Source organism: Ochlerotatus camptorhynchus, unplaced genomic scaffold (genome assembly GCF_037179485.1).
Source record: "Ochlerotatus camptorhynchus isolate MF236.1 unplaced genomic scaffold, CSIRO-AGI_Acam_v1.1 ptg000008l, whole genome shotgun sequence".
Classification (NCBI taxonomy): domain Eukaryota; kingdom Metazoa; phylum Arthropoda; class Insecta; order Diptera; family Culicidae; genus Ochlerotatus; species Ochlerotatus camptorhynchus.
Genome location: NW_027040500.1, coordinates 3,381,133 through 3,405,624, shown reverse-complemented (window position 1 = coordinate 3,405,624; position 24,492 = coordinate 3,381,133). Strand labels below are relative to the sequence as shown.

The 24,492-nt window shown below is 35.5% G+C and overlaps 1 protein-coding gene across 3 annotated transcripts in view; it reads left to right on the top strand.

Moving 5' to 3' along the window:
* The window catches only part of LOC135698300 (protein qui-1), a 252,835-nt gene that overhangs the window by 149,009 nt on the left and 79,334 nt on the right, over nt 1-24,492 (top strand). For all 3 annotated transcript variants that reach the window (XR_010517471.1, XM_065218228.1, XM_065218216.1), the window contains exons 10-11: nt 5,992-6,892; nt 7,067-7,267. Coding sequence is in view for 2 of the 3 variants with exons in the window: in XM_065218228.1 (XP_065074300.1) it covers nt 5,992-6,892; nt 7,067-7,267 (1,102 nt within the window). In the remaining variant the exon portion in view is untranslated. The remainder of the gene's footprint in view (nt 1-5,991; nt 6,893-7,066; nt 7,268-24,492) is intronic.

The following is a 24,492-nucleotide window of genomic DNA, read 5'->3' as shown; positions in this document are numbered from 1 at the left end:
TGTGAAACACTTGCCTTTCATTATATTATTGTATCTAACAAGTACAAATTTTTATTATAACATCAAATTATTTAAATTCCGAAAATCATTTTTGTATAGCAAGTGAGTGGAAGCAACCTTGTTGTGCAACATATTATAAGAGTAACTAAATTTAAGACGATACCAGTACTTTGAAATTTGTTTTTAATTTGTTTTGTATTTTTAACGTGTAAAGAAGAACATGACGCAAAACATAAAACATTTTTTGTATTTAAAAATATTTTTTTTATTGATTTCTACGTAACAGTTTGTTTATATTGAAATTTTTTAGATATTTGAACACCCCTCAACTAGGCATGGCTGGCGCCTAAGGAAGGTGATAGGAGTTATTTTTAGGAGTTTTTATTTATTTATTTATTATATCGCTAATCACGAAAACGTTCTTTACTGATGGTAACCGGAAACTCTTCCCCGTATGAACCTTCAATGGTAAAAAGCGGAATTTGGATTTTTCCTCACTGGAGCGGTTCGATATCGTTTTAAGCTTGGATGATCGCAACGCTTGAATGATTTCGCTAGCGAAGCTGCCAGTGATGAGTTTGAAATTATTTACCAATTTGGCTGTTTATTCGATAGCTCGTGGAATGTGGAAGTGGAAATGGAAATGTTCTATGCTGTGACATTTTCTAGTTGACATCGATATTCCAGAGATATAAAAAAGTGGTGAAAATTTGCAGCAGTGCCTATATTGCGAATTGGCGGGAAGTATGTATTTATTAATCTGAAAAATTTATCACCAACATGTAAACGCTAATTAAGCTTATTCTCATGTTTTTACTAAAAATACTTTAATATGGCATTAAGGTTTAATATTTTGTTTTCTTGAGAACACGGTTTTCAGCCAACAATAGTACCATTGCGTCAGTTAAGGTAATTAATGTATACCTACTAAAAACATTGCAAGAAATATTTCATCGAGTTATTGTTCCTATACCTGTTTTTCAAAGTACTTTTATGTAGTACTTCAGACTACAAAGCTATAACCAGGCTTGGGTAGCAGACTGATGCAAAATTTGAAATGTTCACCTCCCAAAATTTGAACACATTTGGTAAGAAACTGGCTTGGCACAAACCATTCAAACATATTTGAGGTGTTACCAGAGTCTTTTTAAGATTTTCCATACTACTTTAATGTTCCGTGTGCTTCTAAATTTCACTGAATTCCACTTTTTTTTCAATTAAGGAAATTTATAAACCAAAGCACCTTTCGAAGCTCATTGAATTTCTCTGAAATATTATCTAAGAATATAGGAAGCTAATTTAAAAAAGATCAAGCAAAGTTTGAAGAACTTTTGAGAGGTTTGAAAAGCTACAGATTGGATCAGTAAACTTCGAAGATCTTAAAAATACTTATGAAAAGAGCTGTGAACTTCTGAGCTGTTGGTAAGACTTCGGAATGGTTCAGAAAACTTCGGAATGGTTCAGAAAACTTCGGAGATGAGCTCCGAACTAGTACATACTTCTGCGTTTGGAGAGGTTTAGAGTTTTAAGAGTTCGAATTACTAAAATACGTTCAGGGAACAACATAACAGTCTAAAAACTAAAGGGTCCTTTGAAAATTGTCACCTAACACTAAACTGCTGTGTGTTAATATCTGTAAAAATCTGTAACTTTTTTCCAATGTCTGTATAAAGTCTGTTCTCTGTTTGAAGTCTGTATGCATGATCAAATATCTGTATAAATAAAGGCATGCCTGTACATCAAGAATTCCAAACAGTAGCCCCTATAAGTACTACGCTAGCAAAAGGAATGATTCAACTACGAGCATCACGTTTTATTGCTATTATATCATCGCAATCCATCGCCCTACCAAAACCCTATCGGTGCTTCAAAAGAATGTTCCCTTCCGTTACCGTAGTGATATCCTTTTGAATCTTTGGATACCATCTACCTGCAATCTCTTTTCACCACTCTGCTATCATTTCACCTTTATGTTTTTCTGCCGCACACCCAAGCTCACGTATGCTTATTGGGATTTTTAGGGCTCGATACGATGTACGAATTTAAATAATTCCAAACAAAATTAACATAGCCGGTAGTGTTTGGAGCTTTTCTTTGTATACTTTTCTACCTTCGTTCACTCAAAAGCCCACTGGCAGGTCTGAATGTTTGCCGTCTACCAACACGTAAATAAAACATTTGATCCCATGTTTTGAGCTGGGCCAATATTTTGGTAAAGGCTGACGTTTTTCGATATAGGGTATACGTCCCTAACCTCGGTCTAATATGCAGCCATCGATTACGTTTTTAATCATAACTCATCAATGAATTTACCTGCAAACGATATTCTACTGCTAAATGGTATGCTTAGATATGCTTATCATGTCGTTTGCTATCAGAAACCACGAAAAGTTGAAAAACTTACTTTTTTTAAGACAATAACTCACGAGGGAAATGTATGTAATATGGGTCTATTGTCCCCAAATTGGGTCTATTTATGGATGCAACTTCGTCCTATCTTGTTTGATCCTCAAAAAAACGCTCTTGGTAACGTTTTCTGATGTATTTTTTTTATCACTATCACTGTTAACTTAATGCTCTTCATTCCTCAAAACATTTCTTAGAGAAAATTTTACGAAAACTACATTAAATCACTCAATTTAAAAATTAAAAATTAAAAATTTCGCTTATCGTCTTTTGACCGCAGAATATCTAAATCAGAACATTGTGATGTTCATTATACAGGTTTGGCAGAAAAAATCTCCCTTCCTGTTCGTTCCTTATCATCCAAATGCAAAACAACATTGTTGACGTTACTCTTATTGCTATATGCTGTCAAATGAATTTCATGGGCCATAGTTAGGAACATAGAAAAGAAATGTGTCACTAAAGTTGGGTCCATGTTTTACTTGTGAAAACGTTGTTAAACAATTAAAATAAACATAAAATATTCAAACAGCAACTGTAAGTTTTACGTCTAGTGTGTATTATCAGGTAATTCCAATCAATAAATGCCATAATCAGGCCATTTGATGATCGTCAGTCAACCTTCCCATCTTAACCTTATAAGTCATGGCGGCTAAAAACTCCGAACATTGTGATATTCTCAACCAGTTTTATTACTTACGAGAGCTGAAAATGTATTGAAATGTTGTGATATAAATTGATTTGTGTGTGGTACACATTTATCAACCATCAGTGATCAATATTTTCCTTATTTTTTGTGTAATATTCCTTAATTAATTATTTATTTGCGTGATAGGCCGAATGAAAGGACTAGACCCACATTACATACCGTAACCCTACCAAAAGAGATGCAAAAGCAATTCAGACGGGAAAATATATAAAAATAGATTTTATTAAATTCTTTGATGTAAACACCAATGCCCTTGTCATATTTAAAAGCTGTTTGAAGAGATTTATTAAAATGTAGGTGCACTCTGTATTTCTGTATAATAACGGTTACATATTTCCACACTCAAAAGCAATAAAACATACAATGAGAAGCTTGAAAAACTCAGATAAAAATAAGTTCAATTAAACAGATAGTAGCAGAGCTCTAGAGAAAAAACACTCATCTTCAATAACTGTTTATCTAAGGGATTTTATAACCACCTGCCTTCACATTCATTTTCATCGTGACTTTCAAACAAGAAACTTCTAACATAGGGCACCCATAAGATTGTACAATTCATATTTTCAATTTCTTGTGTTGGTATCATTTTTGTTTGATCTTATTAAAAAAAAAATCCACTTATGTCTCAGTATTACCAATTTACCATCGTTATAAAAAAAAAGTCTCCAGATTTATTGCACCGTTCTGATTCATATTTCGGACACTTAAGGTAGCAATTTTCAAAGTTGAAACTTGTGATTCATATTTCGGGGGCTTTATTTTTTAAGAATATTGGAAGGGTTTTAATATTTTCACCATTCAGGGGTGATACCTACACAAAACGGTTGTAAAACCGTGGGTTGTCTAAAGGAACAAACGTAATATATTTTCATATTCTTATCATAAAGGTGTATAGGTATTTCAAGATATAATTATATAGTGCCTGAAATATTAAGGTGTCGTCCGAGACATGAATCATAACGTACGGGACAAAAATATCATTCATATCGTAATAAATATTTATCTCTAAATAACAAATCGATGGTTTGTAGCCAAGAATCGAATTGCTGTGGATTTTTTTTAGCAGTGAATGGGTATTAATATAATGTAGGACATCTCACATATCTATATTTTTACTACAAATGAGAAAAATTCAACTAATTTGGTTCATTATGCTTCAAGAAACAGCACTTTTAAAATGGGTTCTGAATGTGTTATAGGGTCGGAAATGACTGCTAAGTGAGTTATTCAACATTTTATGTTTTTTCTCATTCTAATGCTTGGGTATATTTTTTCAATCTAAATGTGTTTTCTAATTTAATCATTAGCTCATGAATTTCGGAACAGTTTTTCTTTAAATGTTCTTGGAAAATTTTTAGGACTTTTCTGAAGTTTGTATTTATTCTCTAAATTTCTAAGATCGTCTATTTAAGTTCTTTTAATTCTGCAGATTTTTTTCTGAAGTTTGCACATTTTCTCTGGATGTTCTCAGAATGTCTGTTAAATTCGTATATTTTCTGTGAAGTTTTTCTAATTTATTAGATGTTTGTAAAACTTTTCCAAAATTTGCGAGCTTCAAAGAAGTTCTCAGAAATATTCCATGAAATTTGTAAAATTACTTTGGTTTCTCTCTCTTCACATACATTTTCCTGAAGCTTTCATGTCATCTAACCCGCCGAGAAAAATCCAGTTTGATCGTTTGTTTTTTATTACCTGGCACGGGTCGATTTTCGCACTGACAAAAAGTTCGGGTTTGCTCTGGGTTGGAACTGGTTCCAACCTGAGAATAAACAAATTCGCTATTGCTCTGTAACCCCAAACTGCCAAAGAATGCGACTCACAGAGAGACACTCACTTCATCTAGTGAAATAAGCACATGTTGCGATTTGTGGATATAATAAGCGAAAAGGGTAACTCACTTCTCTGAGCATGACTCAATCTAACAATGTATTTGTTATATGTGAGTTGCCTAGTAGTTTTTACAGATCACGATCTGTACAGTTTACGACAAACAGGAAATCGGATCATGCTCGCTTGATTTCCATCACTGATCCTATGATAAAATCTCATAGGCAAACATAAGTCTGTGGGTGAAACATGGAGAACATTTCCTTATCCTTTCACTCCTATGAAAATCCCATAAGATTCTGTCAATCTTTCCGTGCAGAGACGGTGGCTTGCTGGTTCCATGTTGGAATGAAGGGATAAGGCAAAGACATCTAGATTTCATGCACAGATTGTCAGATGCTTATGAGATTTTACCATAGGAGTAAAGAGTTGCAGAGTCGCCGTGAACGTCAATGCTTACTGAGTATAAAACCGTACATACACTTTTCTTTCGCAAGGGCCAATGCCTCAAACGTAAACAATCAATTTTTGCGTGATTTCTCGAAAATAAAAACTCACTCAAGTAAACCACCACGATGACTGTGTAGAGAAAGAGTCCTTCTATCAAACCGAATTTATGGCTTACATGGATTGATTTTGAAATACGAGAAATTTACGAAAGAAGCCATTATTTATGTTTTCGACATTGGTTCTTATGAACACTCAGTGTCGATATCACGAACATTTTGTTTTGACAGATTGATGTCCAACTATGCCAGTTATACCACTGAGTCAACACAAAAAAGGGGTCAGATATTTTGAATGAAGTTCCACATATGTTATATGCGGCAGTGTAAGTACTGTAGGAAAGGTGACGTTATGCATTGGCGATGGAAATAAATCACTTATACCTTTGCGATTGAATCTGGCCATAACTTTTTTGAACTTTACATAAATAATAAACAAGAAAGTGATAATTTTATTTTCTGCGTTTTTCACAACACTTATGAGCACAGCTTCGATAAGCAACAACTTTCCAATTCCTACATCCTTTCTCCATTTCTTTACAGGAAATATTTCACGAACATTCCACCCACCTAATGTACTTGAATGAGCATCTCAGTGCCGGCAAATACATATCATCTAAAATCCCGGACCGGATACGACAGAATGTTCAACTGAACTACCGCTCTGGCAGCCGGCACCCACCGTACTTCATCTACGGTGGACACGGCAGCGGCAAAAGCACACTCCTATCGCACATCTACTCGCAACTAACGGGCTGGTTCGAGCACATTAAAGTGCATCGTGTGATCCGGTATGCAGCAGCCACCCCCCGATCAGCCTACAACCTGGAATTGTTGAGAGTAATCTGTCAACAGCTGGCAATCATTCTCAATATACCGGAAGGCTATTTGCCCAAGGATGCCTCGTTTGATCCGCTTTACATAAATAATTGGTTTCAGAATCTATTGAAACACTGCGAAGACTTGCACAACGAGATATTGTTTCTCTTCATCGATGACTTGCACAGGTTGAACCCATTGGATTGTGACATTGTGGCAGCCCTCTCATGGCTTCCAATCAGCCTACCGTGGAACGTATTCCTGGTACTTTCGACCACTGTGCCGATCGAGTCGCTTAAACTCACGCCGATGCAGAAGGAACGCTTTAAAAATTCCGATTACTTATTCGATCTCTCGTTGGAACAGAATGAAACAGTCGTACGGAGAGAGGATAATTCAGAGTCCTTTGAACAATACATGAATAACATATTCGACATGATGGAGCAGCGCTTTGGAGTCAAAGGCTTCAGCAAACTGGCAATCTACATTACGTGCTCCGAGTATGGTTTGACCGAGACCGAGTTTCTAGAGCTCTTGATGCCTATCCAGGACTCAGAGGCACTCATCGATTCGAGGGAGGGTGGTTTCAATTTCTCCACATTCCAAACCGCCCGAAATGCGATGAGTACGTGCTTTGTTAATTCCTCCCTCTCACTAAATAAAAAGCCAACAACAAATCTAATTAACTTTTTCTCTTCTCTTTTACTCCCCTTTACTTCAAACATATGGATGTGCGTGAATATCATTAAAAAAAATTAATCCTCCATGTCATCAAATGCAATCTACTCGCCGGCCACAGGAGCCCTTCTGCGGGAGAAACTAATGTCCGGAAAGTTGCTCATCGTTTGGCGGCACAGTCTCTGCTCGGATATCACCAAAGTGCGCTACATGACACCGGAAATCTCCCGGACGGTCCATTCGGAAATTGTGAATTTGTTTTTCCCACCAGATAGCGAAGAGAGTGACGAGATTTCCAGTGCACAAAACAGCAGAAAATCCAGTAAGTACCCACTATCTGTGCTGACGAGGTGGGATTAACCTTATGTGTTTGCTGGAAGAAGCGATTTGAAAAGTTTGCAATGTATTATAATCGGAGACAAAGCGATTTTGACTGTAATGCAGGTTGTCAATATTGTAAGCGGCAATGAACACGATGATAATATGATGAAAAAATTGTAAAGACGTAAGGGTGGTCCATTAGACTAAAGATCCGTATCTGACGCGTTGTAGAAAAGTGATAGCTGTCAAATGTACGTCAACGCAACGTAAACGGATCCAATGTGGGTAGCTCTATAGTGTAGATGTAGGGTAAACATCTAATTTATGTCATACTAAGCACAAACCGCACTTTACCTATCTCTTGCGGTCGGGTTTGGACAAATATTGGAATGTTTCTATCAAAGATGACTTCTTAATTTATTTACCTTTCCATACTTATCGTTGGATTTGATAAAGAGTAACAAATTGTTCAGATATTAATAACAATCTAACATCGCTTCTTGACGTTAATTCTGTCATACGAGTTTCAATTCCATTACAACATATTGGAACGCCATTGAATTCACTACAGTATACGTATGAAGCGAGAAAAAATTTATTCTATAGGATTGCTTCTTTTGTTTTCGAGAATAATAGATAAACAGATCTATTATGACTCGTATGACGGAAGTAAAATCAAGAAGCGATGTAAGATTTTTATCAATATCTTAACAATTTGTTACTGGGAATGGGAAGGTAACTAAGTGTAGAAGTCATCTTTGAAAGAAACATTCCAATATTTGTCCAAGCCCTATTGTACCAAATGTATGACTGATTCGTTCACGCCAAACTCACCAATATATTTGATGATTCTGCGATATGACGGAAATGGCCGTTTATACCGAAGTTGTGCTCTACCCAAGTAACCAAGTTCCATAAAGTTCAAATAAAGTTCCAACAGAACCTGCAAGTTCCATAAAGTTCGAACAAAGTTCTGACAGAACTTTCAAGTTCCACAAAGTTCAAATAAAGTTCCGACAGAACTTTCAAGTTCCATAAAGTTCAAATAAAGTTCTGCCAGAACTTTCTTCCCAAGCAACCAAAAGTTCCGTATTCAACGATAAAACCCACTTTTAAGTTACATAAAGCTCCGATGCGTACTTCTAGCAACTTGAAGTTCAAAAAAGTTCCAAAAAAGCATCCCTAAGCACTTCTGAGGAACTTCAGACAAGGCTGAAACATGGCCACAACAAAGTTCCGAACATATTCCCAGCAGAACTTCTTAGCAACTTTAAAGTTTCTTAAAAGGTCCGTCATAGCCCACATGAAGCAATGCGCACAAATCTATATTAATAACAAAATTTAATGTACGTAAATATGAAATGATCAGCGGCTTATATTTATGCAGTGCATCAATATTCTATCCAAACATAAAAAATTAAAAAACAGTTTCCTGGAATCGAACCCGTTTATTCGGCATGCGATCTACGAACGCTAACCACTGCGACACAAGTGAGTTGGAATAACAGGTGGGCAAACACCAATTTAAAATTCATCAAGGTGTTGTGTTTCGTATTCAAATCAGTCAGCTGGCACTGAGAACTCCAACAGTAGGCGGGACAGTAGCTCACTTTATTATATATCAGATGACGTAGCGGTTTGTGCTGGGGCTCTCACGCAGAGGGACTGGGTTAAATTCTTCAAACAGCCTCAAAACCTAATACTTAAGGTGATAATCAGTACACGTTTGTCCCTGCCTTTAGAAATAACTTTCATAAAAGTGCGAACTAAATATAAAAATGGTGTGAGGTCAAAAAACTTTTTTTAAACTTATTTTCTAAAAGCTCCGTTAACGCTCCGCCAGAAGCTGCTTTCCGGAACTTTCAAGTTCTTATAACGACTAAAAAATGAGGATGCTTAAAATTCTATAGACCACCTTCAACCAAGCTGCTTAAGCCACAAATAGCCTTTTATCAGAACTTTTGGTTACTTGGGTACCCTATCATTTTACCAATCATGGCTATATGTTTTTATTATGGGATGTCCATTAGGGTGCTCCATTTTGAGAAAAAGTGTTAGATTTCTTTATACTACCCTACAGTTAGAATCATGTGTGTGTGTTTATGTGTATTCAATCAAACCCCCACTGGCCGGCCCCAGGTATTATAAGAGAAATCTGCTTGCAATAATCCTTGAGGTGACAAATGAAAGGAGGTTTAGTCCGGAAGTTAGAATGTGATAGCTCTACTGCAGATCCAGCAATCCATTTCAGAATGCCTGGTTATTCACATCCATTCCGAGATCACTTTCATATACAATAAGCCCCGCTTATGGTAGGCTGCAAACACACTTCCAGGTTCAAAAATATGCCTTTCAAATCGGGCGCGTATTTAATTTAATTTTGCTCACCATGGCCCGGTCTCACCATGCTGCGGTGATCTAATTTCCGTTCTTGGTTCGATGTTAACCCCTCCTCGATCTCATGTTCACCATCTGTCACTGTCTGCCAAAATATCTAATAGCAATTACCTGTGCGTGATATTTCCTTCAACGGAAACAAATGTTCTTGCATTGCAATGGTCATCAGGGAGGAGGCTTGCGTCTTAAATCGCTGATACACCACGCAATCGGAATGAGAGCTCCGTATATTATTGAATGAATGTAAAGATTAGTATGAGATGGTGTTATACGTAAAGTGCGAAAAGAGAATGAAAGAAATACGAAAGGGATTAGTTTCAAGAAGTGATAGTTTCATTGGATTTCCCAACTATTTTTTTTTTATCATGCGTTATTTTTCCAGGCTCATTTACTGTAGCTTTGCGGAGCCGATATTCATTGTTTAGATTACAAAATTATTTAAAACTAACGTTAATAAAGCGGGGGCCGATTACTCGCGGCTATCTCGAGCTAGGGGTAACAAATTGATGGCTGGGTGGGATTGTGAACACAAGATTTGGAAGGATTTCCCAACTAACCATTTACTAAAAATACTTTGATTGCTAAATTAAACGGTATTATAATGAAATTGTTGATTGTGTCGGGTAAGCAAACATCAATTCTAACCAATTGGTAAATTACGAAATGAATTCATGTTAAATCGATAAAAATCTAATAATAATTTTCATCCATTCGCTCGTGTTACGCTCCTAATGATTTCTCGGAAAACGATGAAAACTAATTAGTTTTAGTGTTTTTTTGGTGAATCCAATTGAATGTATTCAGTCAAACCTTAATCTCGGTTGGGGGCAGTGAAGGGATGGTTCCAAATGCAATTGAGTTTTCATGCATTTTTCAATGTATGTTTCAAAATAAATCTGTGCGGGTCTTGGGAAAATTGCATTTAAAAGGCATGAATTTCATGTATTTCTTAGCACCTTTTCACAATCATCATCATTTTTCAGTAGCAATATCAAGCAACAGTTATTGCGGCAATTCATCAATTTAATTTGGTTCTTTAATTTTGAAAAACATGCCGCTTTATATTTTCTAACGATATTTTTATCAGTTTCATAGACATTCATCTTGATTAATAAATCAAGATTTAAATTTTTATTTTGACACTAAATCTATCAGTTGACAGCTCGCTACCATAGAAAGCGCCTTCAAGGCGCGTTAAGATGCTGAGTTTTGCGAATACGAATATGTATTTACCTTCTTCTTCTTCTTCTTCTTTCTCGCATTTCAAGCTTATTGCTTATCACATATTAGCATAAATTAAGAGCTTTCGATGCCTGTACCATTTTTGCATTAGTATAATTTTGTGACAATCATACTCTATGCCCAGGGTAGTCGAGACATTTTCAAACCCGCAAAATGCCTAGACCGGACCGAAAATCGAATCCATCCACCTTCAGCATGGTCTTGCTTCGTAGCTCCGCCTTTACCGACTAAGGTAAGGGAGGCCCTTTTCAATAACCATAAAAACCTCCCAATTGTCGGCATTGTGGTTTTCTACACAGAGCGGCACTAGAGCGCCACAAGTGAGCGGGGACAGCTCAGTTCATAACACTCATACCAAGAGGCACTAGTGTACCATTTGACAGAAAGTTGCTGTCTTCGGCAAACATGTTCAGATGCATAAGACATATCGGATGGTGAACATATTGTGTCGCATATATTAGCGCTAGTATAAGCAGGTCTTACCTTGACTCTTATGAGTCAGCAAGCCGTGTGTGCAGCCCCCCGTTGTAAGCGCAAAAGTTCAATGCCGCTAAATGGAGGTCTCTATGACAACGCTTCATAAACACACACGGGCAATTCTCCACTCACTTTCGGACCAGCTCTTCACAAGGTAAGTCGCACACATATCAGTTCAGGATGCTGCTATGAGACAGTGGAATAGTAAAATTTGGCATCTAATTGTTTGCTTTAATTTGTCGTCCCGACTAGATAGAACGTTTCAGGTTATGTAAAATTGTTCAGATGGATAAGACCTATTGGATACTGGACAGATCAGTGTGGAATTTGTACACCAGGGCGAGCTAGTCTAATTTCTTGCATTAAATTGGCAGCTCTACTACACACGCGCAATGTATTGTTGTCTTCGGTAATGTAAGGTCAAACAGTCTATTCATAAGAAACAATACACGAATATATATGCACGTTAGCCAAAAAAGGTGATCGGTTGTCAAATATACAGTACCAGAGCTAAATAGCTTTTTCGGATCTCCATCTGGTTGACAAAGTATTAGAAATATATCGGTACAATTTTGAGCGTAATCGTTTGAAGGTGCAAGAAGTTGGTGGAATTATTTAAAAACGCTTCTTTTTGGAAAACTCCATTCAAAAACAAATAAAAAAAATACAGGAAAGACATCCTATAAAACGTTTTTAGGTAAATGGGTTTATCAATGAGCAACATTTAAGCATATTTGATTTATTTTACTCCGAGGAATTCAATTTTTAAAGAGGCTATTGAAAAAAAGCGTTTTGCTAAAAATTCTCAATCTTTGTACAGATTCAACCAATTGTACCGATGAATTTCGAATACTGGACCAACTTGCATCCAAGGTTTCAGAAAATTTCACGTACCTTCATTCGTAAAAGTAACAGCTCTTTGAACTTTTTAGCAACGAAAAAAAAAAATCTTATGCCCGGTACTGTACCTAGTTTTGAAAATGAAAAAAAAAATAATACTGCGGCGCCACCCGTCGTTCAGTGTATTGTGTGTGCCACGAAGTGACGGGTCGATTACTGTTCCAGCCGGTAAAACGTTTCGTAACCTGTAAATTTCCCTACTGATCAACTGGGTATTGTATGTTGTCCGTCGTCTAGTGTTAAGTGTTCAACCTGTGCAACCTCTGGTTGAAGACAGTGTCAATTGTGTTTTGAAAACTGACTACCTTAAAGGCTTGAAATCCAAAAACTTAGTTCACAAATCCGGACACTTTTCAAAGTTGATAATCACTGCCTACTATACTCAAAATAGCACGAAAATTGTATCATGGTCTATTAATATCGCTCAGAATCATCATATAGGGGGAATGGATGTAATGTCGGCCTAAATGCCCCTATTTTGGGCCCATACATAAATTCAGCAGTCGACCAAATTTTCAATAGCGACCAAAATTGTTCATCTAGATAAAATTGATAAATAGTAGATTTTTTAGCGATGGGCCAATCTTAAATCTTAAGATAAGCGAACCATCTGGTATTCGATGCATTACGGTATTAGTTACCACGTTTTTAGACACTGGAATTATTTCGGCATAGGTGAGGAATATTATAACCATTAAAACCCGTTTACAATACAGCCCATAAAATATAAAGAATATACACAATCAGCTACGTTTTGCTAGTTCGGTACTTTTTATCCGAAAAGTTAAATAAAAATTACGTTGGAGCAAGTAGGGATACAAATTCTTGACCACGATCAGACGATCACCGACATATTACATGAGCAGTTGTTTACTTAGAAAATTCAATTATTTCCAGGACTTGCCAGCATTTTACCGTGATATGATTGCAGGTTATGTATCTGGACTGTATCGCATATAAACACCTGCAGAAAGTACACTAACACTTTTCGACGACAAATACATTTTTGATTGCACTTATCACAAATGCAGCCAAAATGTTTGATTAAATTAAAACTCATAAATATTATTTCAAAAGATCTTTTATTTAAAATTTGCCGTAAAAGAAATTTTTTTAAAATGATGAAAAATTCGGAAAAAAAACATGCCGATCGATTGATTGATTGATTTTCTTTATTTAGGAATCGCTCCATCAAAGTACAGCTTCGTTCGGTAATTTTAACAGCTCATCAAAAAATTGGTATACTGAACAGATAACCGAGCGTTAGGCTGTTGAAAGTTCGGTATAACATTACCGAGTACGGTAATAATTTCTGAGTGTGTGGAGTTCTCCGGAGTATGCGTGAAACCGCAGGAATCTTATTCAATTAGTTGTGATATCGCAGGGTTCCTTCTGGGTTCTTCTTCATTTTTTTTTAATTTTCTCCCTCCTCGACGTTTGAATTTAGTTTTTGTCAGATTGTGCTTGGGATCTCTATATTGGTATCAAATGTCATTTCGAGTGAAAACTTGCAGTATGGATTCTTAAATCAAGATCAAGGCTATACAGCATTTAGTATAGGCTTTAGTGTCAACAGAGCCTATCTAGGCAAACTGACGGTTTGAACATGTTCAAAAAATATCCATTAGTACAGTCCCAATAACACGTTCATCTAGATAAAATTGATAAATAGCAGATTTTTAGCGATGGGCCCAATCTTAGATCCATAGGCCAACATTAGAGACATTTCCCTTACTGTAAATTTCTCGGTTAGCTGTGCAAGGCATGTCTTAATTTATGTACAGAACACAAGCACATAAACTAATGAACAAATGCAAACAAGTTCTAGAATTAGAAAATGTCTGCTTTTGACTTCAGATCAAACAGATCATCCTTCATCCGAAACCATTACGAGCAAATATTTAACAAACAAGTTTATTTGTATCACAAAACAGATTCAAATACCAATGCTGTCGGGTAAGATAACGATCAAATTCACAGCAAGGATGAAAAGAAAAGAAAAATTCCGAGACGGACGTCAGTAGATAGGTACGAAGCGGAAAATCGTAGGGTAAAAAGGTATAATACGACCATTTAGAAAAAAAACGGCTACATCTATAACTATGCAAAATCTTCTTAACAGCTGTGAAGTTTGTAGATCCTTTCTAAAAACTTTAAGATTATCGAAATGCACTGAACGTATTTGTGCATCGTCAAACCTCTCAAAAGGTATTAAATCATCTCAGCTTATTATAATCATTGCTTCTCTGATAATCTCAGAGTTTCTTTAGAAGTTCAAAAAGCTTAATGGATGTTAAGTAAACGCCAGCAAATTTTATATAAATTTCTTGAATCTAATTTCATGGAAATTTAGCGCAATTTAGAGAAGTACAAGGAACATCATTGTAGGTTAGCAAAATGTGAAATTCTGTATTAAAAAAACAACAAGAATGAATGAGAAATAAACAATATGCATCTTGAAACCATCTTTGAGTGAATTTGAAGAAAATTATAGGAGAAATGGCTCTAATGTTGGCCTATGGATTTATGATTGGGCCCATTGCTTAAATTTGCTATTTTTATCATTTTTATCTAGATGAACGCGTCATTGGGACGATACTAATAGATATTTTTGGTCGCTACTGAAAATTAAGTCGATTGCTGAATTTATGTATGGGCCCCAACTAGAAGCATTTAGGCCGACATTTCATCCATTTCCCCTATTTGAAACTTCTTGCACCGCAGATTTTAAATTTTCGTTCCTTTTTATATCTTATAGGAACTTACCTCTACTCAAATTATTTTCCTGAAGGAGTTGCTAGTAGCTTATAGTATATCCCAGGAGGTAAAACATCAGAGTTTGTGCTATTCATCTCGTGACAGCTCATTTGCTTGTATTCATCTCAATAATGCACTTCACTTCCGGATATTTAGAACACAAGAAATTGGAATGGTAATGATTCTTAACAACCCATTATTTGTAAGGTTCACTTCCAAAAAAAAAAACCATTGTACATAAGGTTAAAATTTTAGCACACAAACGTTCATGTAAAGTTCCATAACAATTTCAGTTAAAGTTTAGCAGGGATTATAAACAATTTTTAACCATTTTTGGTAAGTTGGTTCGCAATTATGTGGGTACCGCTCTCACTTTTTAAAAATATTCGTAATACAGATATATTTTTAGCTTTCGTACAGATTTTTTGCAAAACTATCTGGCATCCCTGCATTTGACCTCTATTAGTCACACTAAGGAGACTGAATTGGGTAAAGAGGCGACATCTCATCCATTTGACAGGTCTTCTGCTCGATTGGAATAACTTTCTACGTCTTTGTCATATAATCGGTTGTTCCAATTTTGACATGATGTCTCTTTATAAATTCATCCTATTTAAGTCACACGCCTTAAACTATGCGCTGCGTTGAGGCTACTCAGTGACTGAGTAGAACGCACTCATTTTTGCATGCTGTATGGAGTTGACAAAAAAAGAATAAAAAAAAAATTAATAAAATGGTTTTGCTCCGATGGGTGGAATATGCCTAGATTCTGGGTAAATGATCCTAAGTTCAAAATGGCGCACTTTGAATTTGTGAACAGGCGACTGCGTAGTGAGTCAAACATCAGTTTTTTAGAAGTGAAGCAGTGAAAGGTAATAGCCTGGATGGCGAAAGTTATCAGCAGCTAAATGCAGAATTATTATTTTCATATTGTTTTCCAAATTGTCTTCTTGAACGAAATAATGTATATAGGGGAAATGGCTCTAACGTTGGCCTTTGGATCTAAGATTGGGCCCATCGCTAAAAATCTGCTATTTATCAATTTTACCTCCATGAACGCGTCATTAGGACGGTACTAATCGATATTTTTGGACGCTATTGAAAATTTAGTCGATTGCTGAATTTAAATATGGGCCCAAATTAGAGGGATTTAGGCATTTAGGATTTAACTGCAAATATATCATTTCAACTGAGGCTGGATTCCAAAACTTCACTTAATGCATTACTTTGGACCTACCGAGTCTGACTAGCCTTCTTAATTTACGGCACTTTACAGCTGTCAAACTTGCATAGTAGAGTGCTCCCATTAATTGCTTGGGTTGCCCACCACTTTTGAATTTAAATTACTGTTAGACTCATACAACTGGGACGGGGCGATTTGCCCCGGTGGAGCATTTTATACACTCCTACCCTACGTAGTCCAACTGCACCATTGATGCTACACCACACGGCAAAGAAACACGAAAGATTGAGGATGGTGAAAATAAAATTGAAGAAAAAGGTTCAAGCCCCGAAGCTATTGTTTTCGTCTAGCTGATAGAAGTTGGTGTGGTTTTCATTTTACTGACTGTCGTCAGCTTTTTCCTTCCTGCATTGCGTGTCTTTCCGAAGTATTGTCACATGATTTATTTTTTTAATCATAAAAGCCGGTATGTTGCTGTAATTGGTGGCTTCCTTTTGTCTCGGTTAAAGCGTTCTGAGGGGAAAAATAATGTTGTTTATTTCTTTAAACGACTTTGATTTAAAACTGAAACTCTTGGAATTGATAGTCTTTGATATTTATTAGAAAGCAATGTTTGAACGTTTATGGGGAAGTATGGATCAGTTTTAATCTTCATAGATTTTTATTTCTTTCACACTTCACTTGTTTACTTCGGAAAAAAGACAACTCAATTAGCATGTATTTTTGAAAGGTTGAAGCTTAGGGCAATTTGGTTGGCCATTCTCTTTGGGTTAAAGTCAGTATCATTAGCTGTAAACTATTCAAACCCTAGTTTAGTGTGATCGAGCCGAAACATTGTGGCATCGTTTTAAAGATAAAATCCGCTGCCGTTGTGGATTATGTGGTGAATACACTGTTCTTAAGACTGCAGATTCCTTGTCTAATCATGAGTTTCATTGCAAATTTGTAAGTAAAAACGTATTTAAATATAATTATAAGAGACATTCCCTCAACTAATTTCCAAGTAAAATGTATGGCCAGGAAGTTGTTTGCAATAAATTGCCTTTCTTCTTATGAGTCCCTTTGCATGTTGCTAAACACTGAAACACTTAAGAAATGAAGATAAATGTCCATGATTTCCTTTGTTAATGATCTTATCTCACAACTCGTAAATTCAGAAAAAAATATTAGCATGCTTAAATTTTTCCGTACTATCACGCATGTTAAGAATTCGAAACGTATTTCAATTGTCACCTCACAGAACAAATTATGGTAAATATGGACCAATCAATACAATGATGAGAGTGTATAATAATTATTGGGAATGTATTAATCTACAGTAAGGAGAAAACTAGCTGCTAGAGTTTTATCTCGTTAAGTTAAAAACAATTTTCATTTATATATGTTTATGTAGTCTACATTGATTAACAATTTTAAATTAAACTTAAATTGTAGAATAGAATGTAAGGCAACAGCACTACTGAAAAACGGTCTACACTGGTTAACGACAAATAAATAAATAAATAAATTTATAACCCGTTGAAATGAATGTAGAACACTAAGTTGAAAGCACGTAATAAGCTCATATGCGATAAGTATTTAACTTTAAATGTGAATAAGAAGAAAAAGGAGCATTTGGGGAAACAAACTTTGTTAGAAAAATTAGCTAAAATCAAAAATATAAAATTATTTTATAAACCTTAAGGAATCTGTTCATGTGGCGAATCATTACAAATTCTGCAGACTTTTCATGCAAATTTGTAACAGAATCTTACGTTTCCTGGTTGGTTGATCACCTTAGCACCATTAAGATACAGTAAATGTGGCGCAAAATGAAAAAAAAAATGCTACTAATTACACTACCGATCATAAGTTTAAGGACACCCCCAAAAAACCATGCAAATATGTTTTGTTCAATGATCTCTCATTTTACGTTCAGTTTTCGATCTCTAAAGGTTATTTGAATGGTATGAATGGTATAGCATAAGTGTTCTACTACTACTACTTTTATTTCAAAATTTGGCCAACCCAATTCTGAGAAAATCAGTCACGATTCTTCAGAGTAAATTTTGAAAAATATTGTAACTTTGGGTGAACTTTTAGCACACAAAATTAGAAAATTATATTGAAAAATTTGCCTACAAGGAAAGTTCCATTCAATACCTTTCAAATGATCTAAAGAGAACGAAAATTGGACGTAATATGACAGAGATATGAACATAACAAATTTATCATGTTTTTTTGGGGTGTCCTTAAACTTATGATCGGGAGTGTAGCTCAAATGTTTCAACAACAGCACTGAAAGCAACAAATGTAGAACCTTTAAACTCATAACCACCCAACGACCCAATTTGTCATACGATCAAGAATTATTTTTAGTTTTTGTTTTTGTTAATGCTGAGCATAATTTTAGATTCACTTTTAAAATAATAAAAAAGACTGTGGGCTCAAAACCACTTTTCTATAGGTCCTTTTAGACCTCAAGCAATTTAGAAATAAAATCGAAATGGTGCACAACCTCTAAACAATTAACACTAAAAATCAGTGATGGAAAAGTTCTCGAAAACTCACTATGACTCGCGAACGTTTCCCTTGGTGAACTTCGTGAAATATCGCGATCTTTTCCAACACTGCTAAGAACCAACTTCTGGATTCATAATCAAAAAATAATTAACGAAATGTGAGCAATATATTCTTTTGGCACACACTCGATGCAATGATGATCTGCACCACATCCGTTTCAATAACAAAAAAAAAGATTGCATAATTTATACAAACAAATGTGTTTTCCGAATACTCATTGCCTTTAGTTTGTTAAGTATTAACGCATAACAAGTATTCCAATAACAACCGAGACAAACACACAAAACAAACCATTTTGATCACCTCATTATGATGTTGTTGTTGTTGTTGCAAAGTAGTATTCAAGTGTGATTGATTTTTACGACAGTTGAGAAACTTTGTCACAAGCTACTTCACGGTGCTGTTAAAATTTTATGTGAGGCGCAGCTGAACAATGGCAATTTATATTCACACATTTACAATGAACCACTTGTTCGATGAGTAGAAACTTTTCCTTTTTTCATCTGCCTGCGTATGCAACTATATAGAAATAAAGGAACTCTACTGAAAAGAATTTCTATTCACTGACTTGACACGATTCTTCTGCATGGCGCCAATTCTCGCTTGACTCTTCGCAACTTGCACTCGAGAGCCAAAGGAATAGGTAGGTTGGAACTACTGCATGGAGAGAAAAGATTTTTTTTTATTATTGTGATTCAACTTCAAGCGCAGTACTTTCGACAAATTCATAGAAAAAAGGGTACTTTCTTATACAATGTCAAGTTGATTTCTTATGCAACATCTACATTGCTGTGCAGTACGGTATTGTGTATCAGGTTTTCACCTGAGTGATGGTCTATTTTTAGTATCGCAGTTGAGAGTGTTATTCTACTGAATCGGAAGGATGAAAAACTGAGATGGTACTGCAAAAAAAAGCTCTTTTGGCATATCGCAAAACTGTAATTGAATCTTCTATTTTTTTTTAGATATCTCATCGTGATTTAATGAATACTATTTAGCAGCCGTAATTGTTTTTTACGGATTGGTTTCAACTTGAATTTTCATAAAACAATTGGAATTACTATTTTAAGTACACCGACGCAAGTTGAAACGGTTTTTTTTTAAGTTGAACTTTGAATTTTAGCAGTTTTACGATGTAAATTTTCATCTGTTTTCTCTTAAAACACGTTTATTCAAATTCAAAGTTATTAATTAATTTATTAACACAAACAACCCACAGAAAGCACGGTAGGAAGTACATTCCATCCAGAATAAAAAAAATCATGAAATGATACTAATATACAATTTATTCTCTTATTGAAAACGAACCCTTTTATAAAACTATTATATTGGTCATATTATTATCATTATTATTAGGGTAAATGATGGCTTCGGCATCCATTGACTGTTTTCGGCTACCAAATTTTGAACGGTAATTTCGCTGTGTTTTCTCACCAAAACACTTCGCTGAATATTAGTCTTTCAGCTTAAATCTGATTACCTTTTTACCACTGAGCAAACCTGTTATTCTTGATGTGTAACATACGGTTTTTCTTAAAATGTAACATACGGTCTACACAATGCTGCTGATTTTGATTTGCTGATAATAGAATAGCTGGTTAACACACAGTTCAAATAGAAAGGTTGCCGATGGAAAAGAAGCTGCCAACAATATTCACACTCACCTGAGAAGTTTGGAACGTTGTAAAAACCTTTTCAACCTGTTTTGCACAATTCTGTTGATTGGAATGGATATAATAGCAAGCAGCAGATAAATGTAAACAAACAAACACGTCATATATGTGCGTGATGCTGATAAATCGCATATAGAAATGTGGACGCTGCTTAGATTGACGAGAATACGTAAATTTCCCTATGTACATATTACATTTTACCACATCGGTCATATGATCATAGTGTTTTCACTATATAGGGAGCTGCACCGTCGCGTTGACGTAATACGCAATCGGAAGAATACATGTCAACAGGCATGGAAAATCATTTGCATTCATTTCGTGCATTCATTTACATTCAGTTGTCTCTAACTTTTTTATCCACAGAATTCTTTAAAGTAATGTATGAAGCTTTTGTAGGTTTTATAATTAACTACAACTTTTGTCACCGATTCAAATCTGTATCTCTTATGCATGATGAACCAGAGCAAACTGAATCCACCATTGTTTTTGAGTGAATGTAAATTACATTTACCGAAAAACAATAACACGTTCAGCCCGCTCTAGTTCTTCATGTATAAGAGATACAGATTTGAGTTATTCACAAAAGTTGTAGTTAATTATACAACCTTCAAAAGTTTAAAACATAATTTTACGATATTCTGTTGATAAAAAAAGTTAGAGGCAAATGAATGCCAATGAATGTACGACATGAATGTAAATGATTTTCCATGCCTGCATGTCAAGTCATGAAATTTAATTTACTGGATGTGTATGCAGCTCAATACAATCACAAATGATTTTGTTTGATCATTTCTCTGGCACTATGTCACTCGAAATGGATGTAAAATAAAATCCAACTGGTGCTACCAAAAAATCCAAAGATCAGGACCAACAGGCTTACATCCTTCAAACAGATTCGTTTGAAAGATAAAGGGCCTTATTACGGGTGTGACTACACGGTGATAAGGAAGTGATACTCATAATAAGAGCCGTGATTGCCGTACAAATCAAATGGGAATCACTTCACTGTGACGACAAGTGACAAGTTTTCATCCGTAATAAGCCCTAAAGTCGCAAGATCAACACTCAAAATATTATACTTTAATTAAATTGTAAAGTAATAACAAGTGTATATTTAAAGGCTGTCTAAATTGATTCATACCAATGAAATAGGACGATTAATTCATAGCAATAATCGCTAATGATTGTAAACATCATCTACAAAGAGAACTCAAACATCAAAATAATCGGCATATTCAACCGTTAGACTTGCTATTGATCAATTTCTTACTTGGTAACAATTTTAAAGCTTAACAAAATATAGGGTCAATCAAGCAATTGTAAACAAATAATGAGAAAGTTGCGAACGAGTTCTCATTTTTGTCCAGCATATTTGTGAGCGGTGTTGAGAGGATGTAAACAAAGGCAAGAAAATTAATACTTTTCAAACAAAATAACCTGAAAATCGCCCTGAGTTAGGGATGCCAGCTTTGAAGACAAGTCTTCATTTTGAAAAAAAAAAATTAAATCCCGTGAAAGACTTTTATTTCCCGCATCATTTTGAAGACATTCCATGTCTTGTGAAGACTTTTGAAGCCAAGCCATATGAAGATTGGATTAGATTTTGACTCAATATTTTAAGCAGCTTCTTTAAAATGGTTATTATGAGCAAGGGCGTAAATAGGTTAGAAAAAAGGACGAAATTTCAAAAAGAAGTGATCATAATTCAAAGGAAGATAAATCTGCTACGAAAAATCCTTTCCTAGTCTCTTTAAGTCTGAAACTTTAATTGTGTTTAAATTTCGAAATAAATGGAATTGGTCTTAAAAAATCTCAATGCCCTAGAGTTTTTGAAAAATTATTTGAGTTCAGTCTTCAAAATTTCAAAAATGCATGAGTTCTGAAATGCTAGGATGTCTTAGATATTTGATTTATTTTAAATTAACAATTTTACAATGTTCAGCATTTTGAGTATTTCAATTAACCATCCATCTTCTCGATACTCAAATAAGATCTCAAATTTTTTAAGTATAAACTTATCTAAAGTCTCAGGATCTTATTTTTTTTCTCTTATCAGATTTATTTTGGAACCTTTCGCAGGATTTCATTGAGATTTGTTCCAGAATTTCTTTAAAATAATCCAAGAAATCCATCTTTGGACTCCGAGTCTCTATGTTAATACCCAACTAATTTTCTCCAAAACACTCACTTTTTTCTGCAAAGAAATATCTTGAAATTTGCTTCAACTTTCCAAAAAATTCACCTCAGTATTCTTCTGATTCATTTGGAATATTACTCAGAATATTCTTAGTATTCCTACAAAACTTCGATGGTATTATTTCTTAAATTTCTTTTAAAATCTCCTTTGAAACTCTTTAAAATATACTTCAGGGTTCTCATGAAATTCAACTTCTAGTTTCCATGAAATTTTCATAGATGGAATACTCCATGGAATTCCTTCCAGGATTTCCTAAAATTTCCCTTGGAATTCTTCTTAGAATTTCTTTGGAATACACCATAAATTAACTTTTGATTTATCATCAGAACTTTTATCGAATTCTCCTCATAATTCTTCAGAAATTGTGGCCCCAACTTCTTAAAATAGTAACTTTTTTCACAAGAGCCAGAGCGCTACCCAAGCCGTAGTTAGCTCTAATAAGTGGCAAGCGCTGCACATTGATGTTCATTTGTTCCATAACAGCTGGGCAATCAACTCGATTCTGCTGAACATCAGCAACAAACATAGCTTTCGCCTCGACGGTAATCGCCGAAGTGCGTAGCGAATCTGCGTTGAACTGTCTCGATTCGCAATCGAAAGGGTTCCAAACAGCTGCATCATATTCTAACCGTACTAGGGAACAGTATTTCGATTTAAGACAGTTGGAAGCTTTGTCTACCATTAAAGAAATGTGCTCTAATACTCAGGTATTTCACGTGAATTAATCTTTCAATTGAAATACTCAGGAGTGTGTAATTGAACTTTAAGGGTTCTTTTTTTATCGAGCACTTGTTAGAGTTTACTCTCATATATTAAGAAAATTATTGGCCCGAGGTGACTTCCTTAAAGAATACCTGAAGTTGCTGGGAAAGCGATCGAATTGCAATCCTAAATAGACACACTGAGTTGGCACTCGATAAGATACGACAGAAACCAAGATAGTAAACATCCATTAATCCCTAGTCGTTCTAATTTAGCTATGGTGATACCGTGATCGATCTTGTCAAATGCTGCCTGTCACGGTGTAGATTGCATCGGTCTGATGTCGCTCAACTAAGCTTCTCGTAACGTACGAGGTGAAGCATAGTAGGTTAGTAGTTGTTGATCGGTTAAAAACGAATCCGTTTTGGTCTTCATGGATATCTGCTTACAGTGGCTCCATAACAACTAATTCGAAGAGTTTTGAAATAGCGCACAGCAACGTGATTCCACGGTAGTTGTTTACATCCTTTCTGTCCCGTTTCTAATGAACTGGATACATTTGTGCGTTCTTCCAGCAGATCGGGAAGATTCCAGTACTCAAAGACAATCCGAAGAGATGGCAAAGAGGCTTCAGTAAAAACGTTAAGGATTTCTTCAGGAAAACGAACGGTATTCCGTCTGGTCCGGGATTGTAAGACAATTTCAGCCTGGATGCTACCGAAGAGATGAGAGCTTCATCGACCGGGATTTATTTTACATTAGAAGCAGCTATAGCAACTTGTTGGGACGATATACTCTCGTTCGCAAACACGCTGGAAAATTTATTTGCAAATTTCTTCAAGGCTAGATGCATCGATACTCCTAGAAGGGATACCGGACTCTTTGCGCTGGTCATTCACGTACTACTTCGCGCTGCAGGTTTTGCTGGTAGTGAGAAAAGCTTTCCAGTGTTGCCTTTTTGTAGTGTGTGGGAAAATAATTTCTTTAGTTAGGAAAAGTCGTCCCTCCTTTATTATTGTGAAAGCCATCTATGACCTAAAAGTTCTATTTTTTATTCTTTATTAAGGAGATTTTTAGCCTATGGCTAGTTCATCTCCGGAGAAAGGAGAGGCCTCAGAGTGAGTAACCTCTAA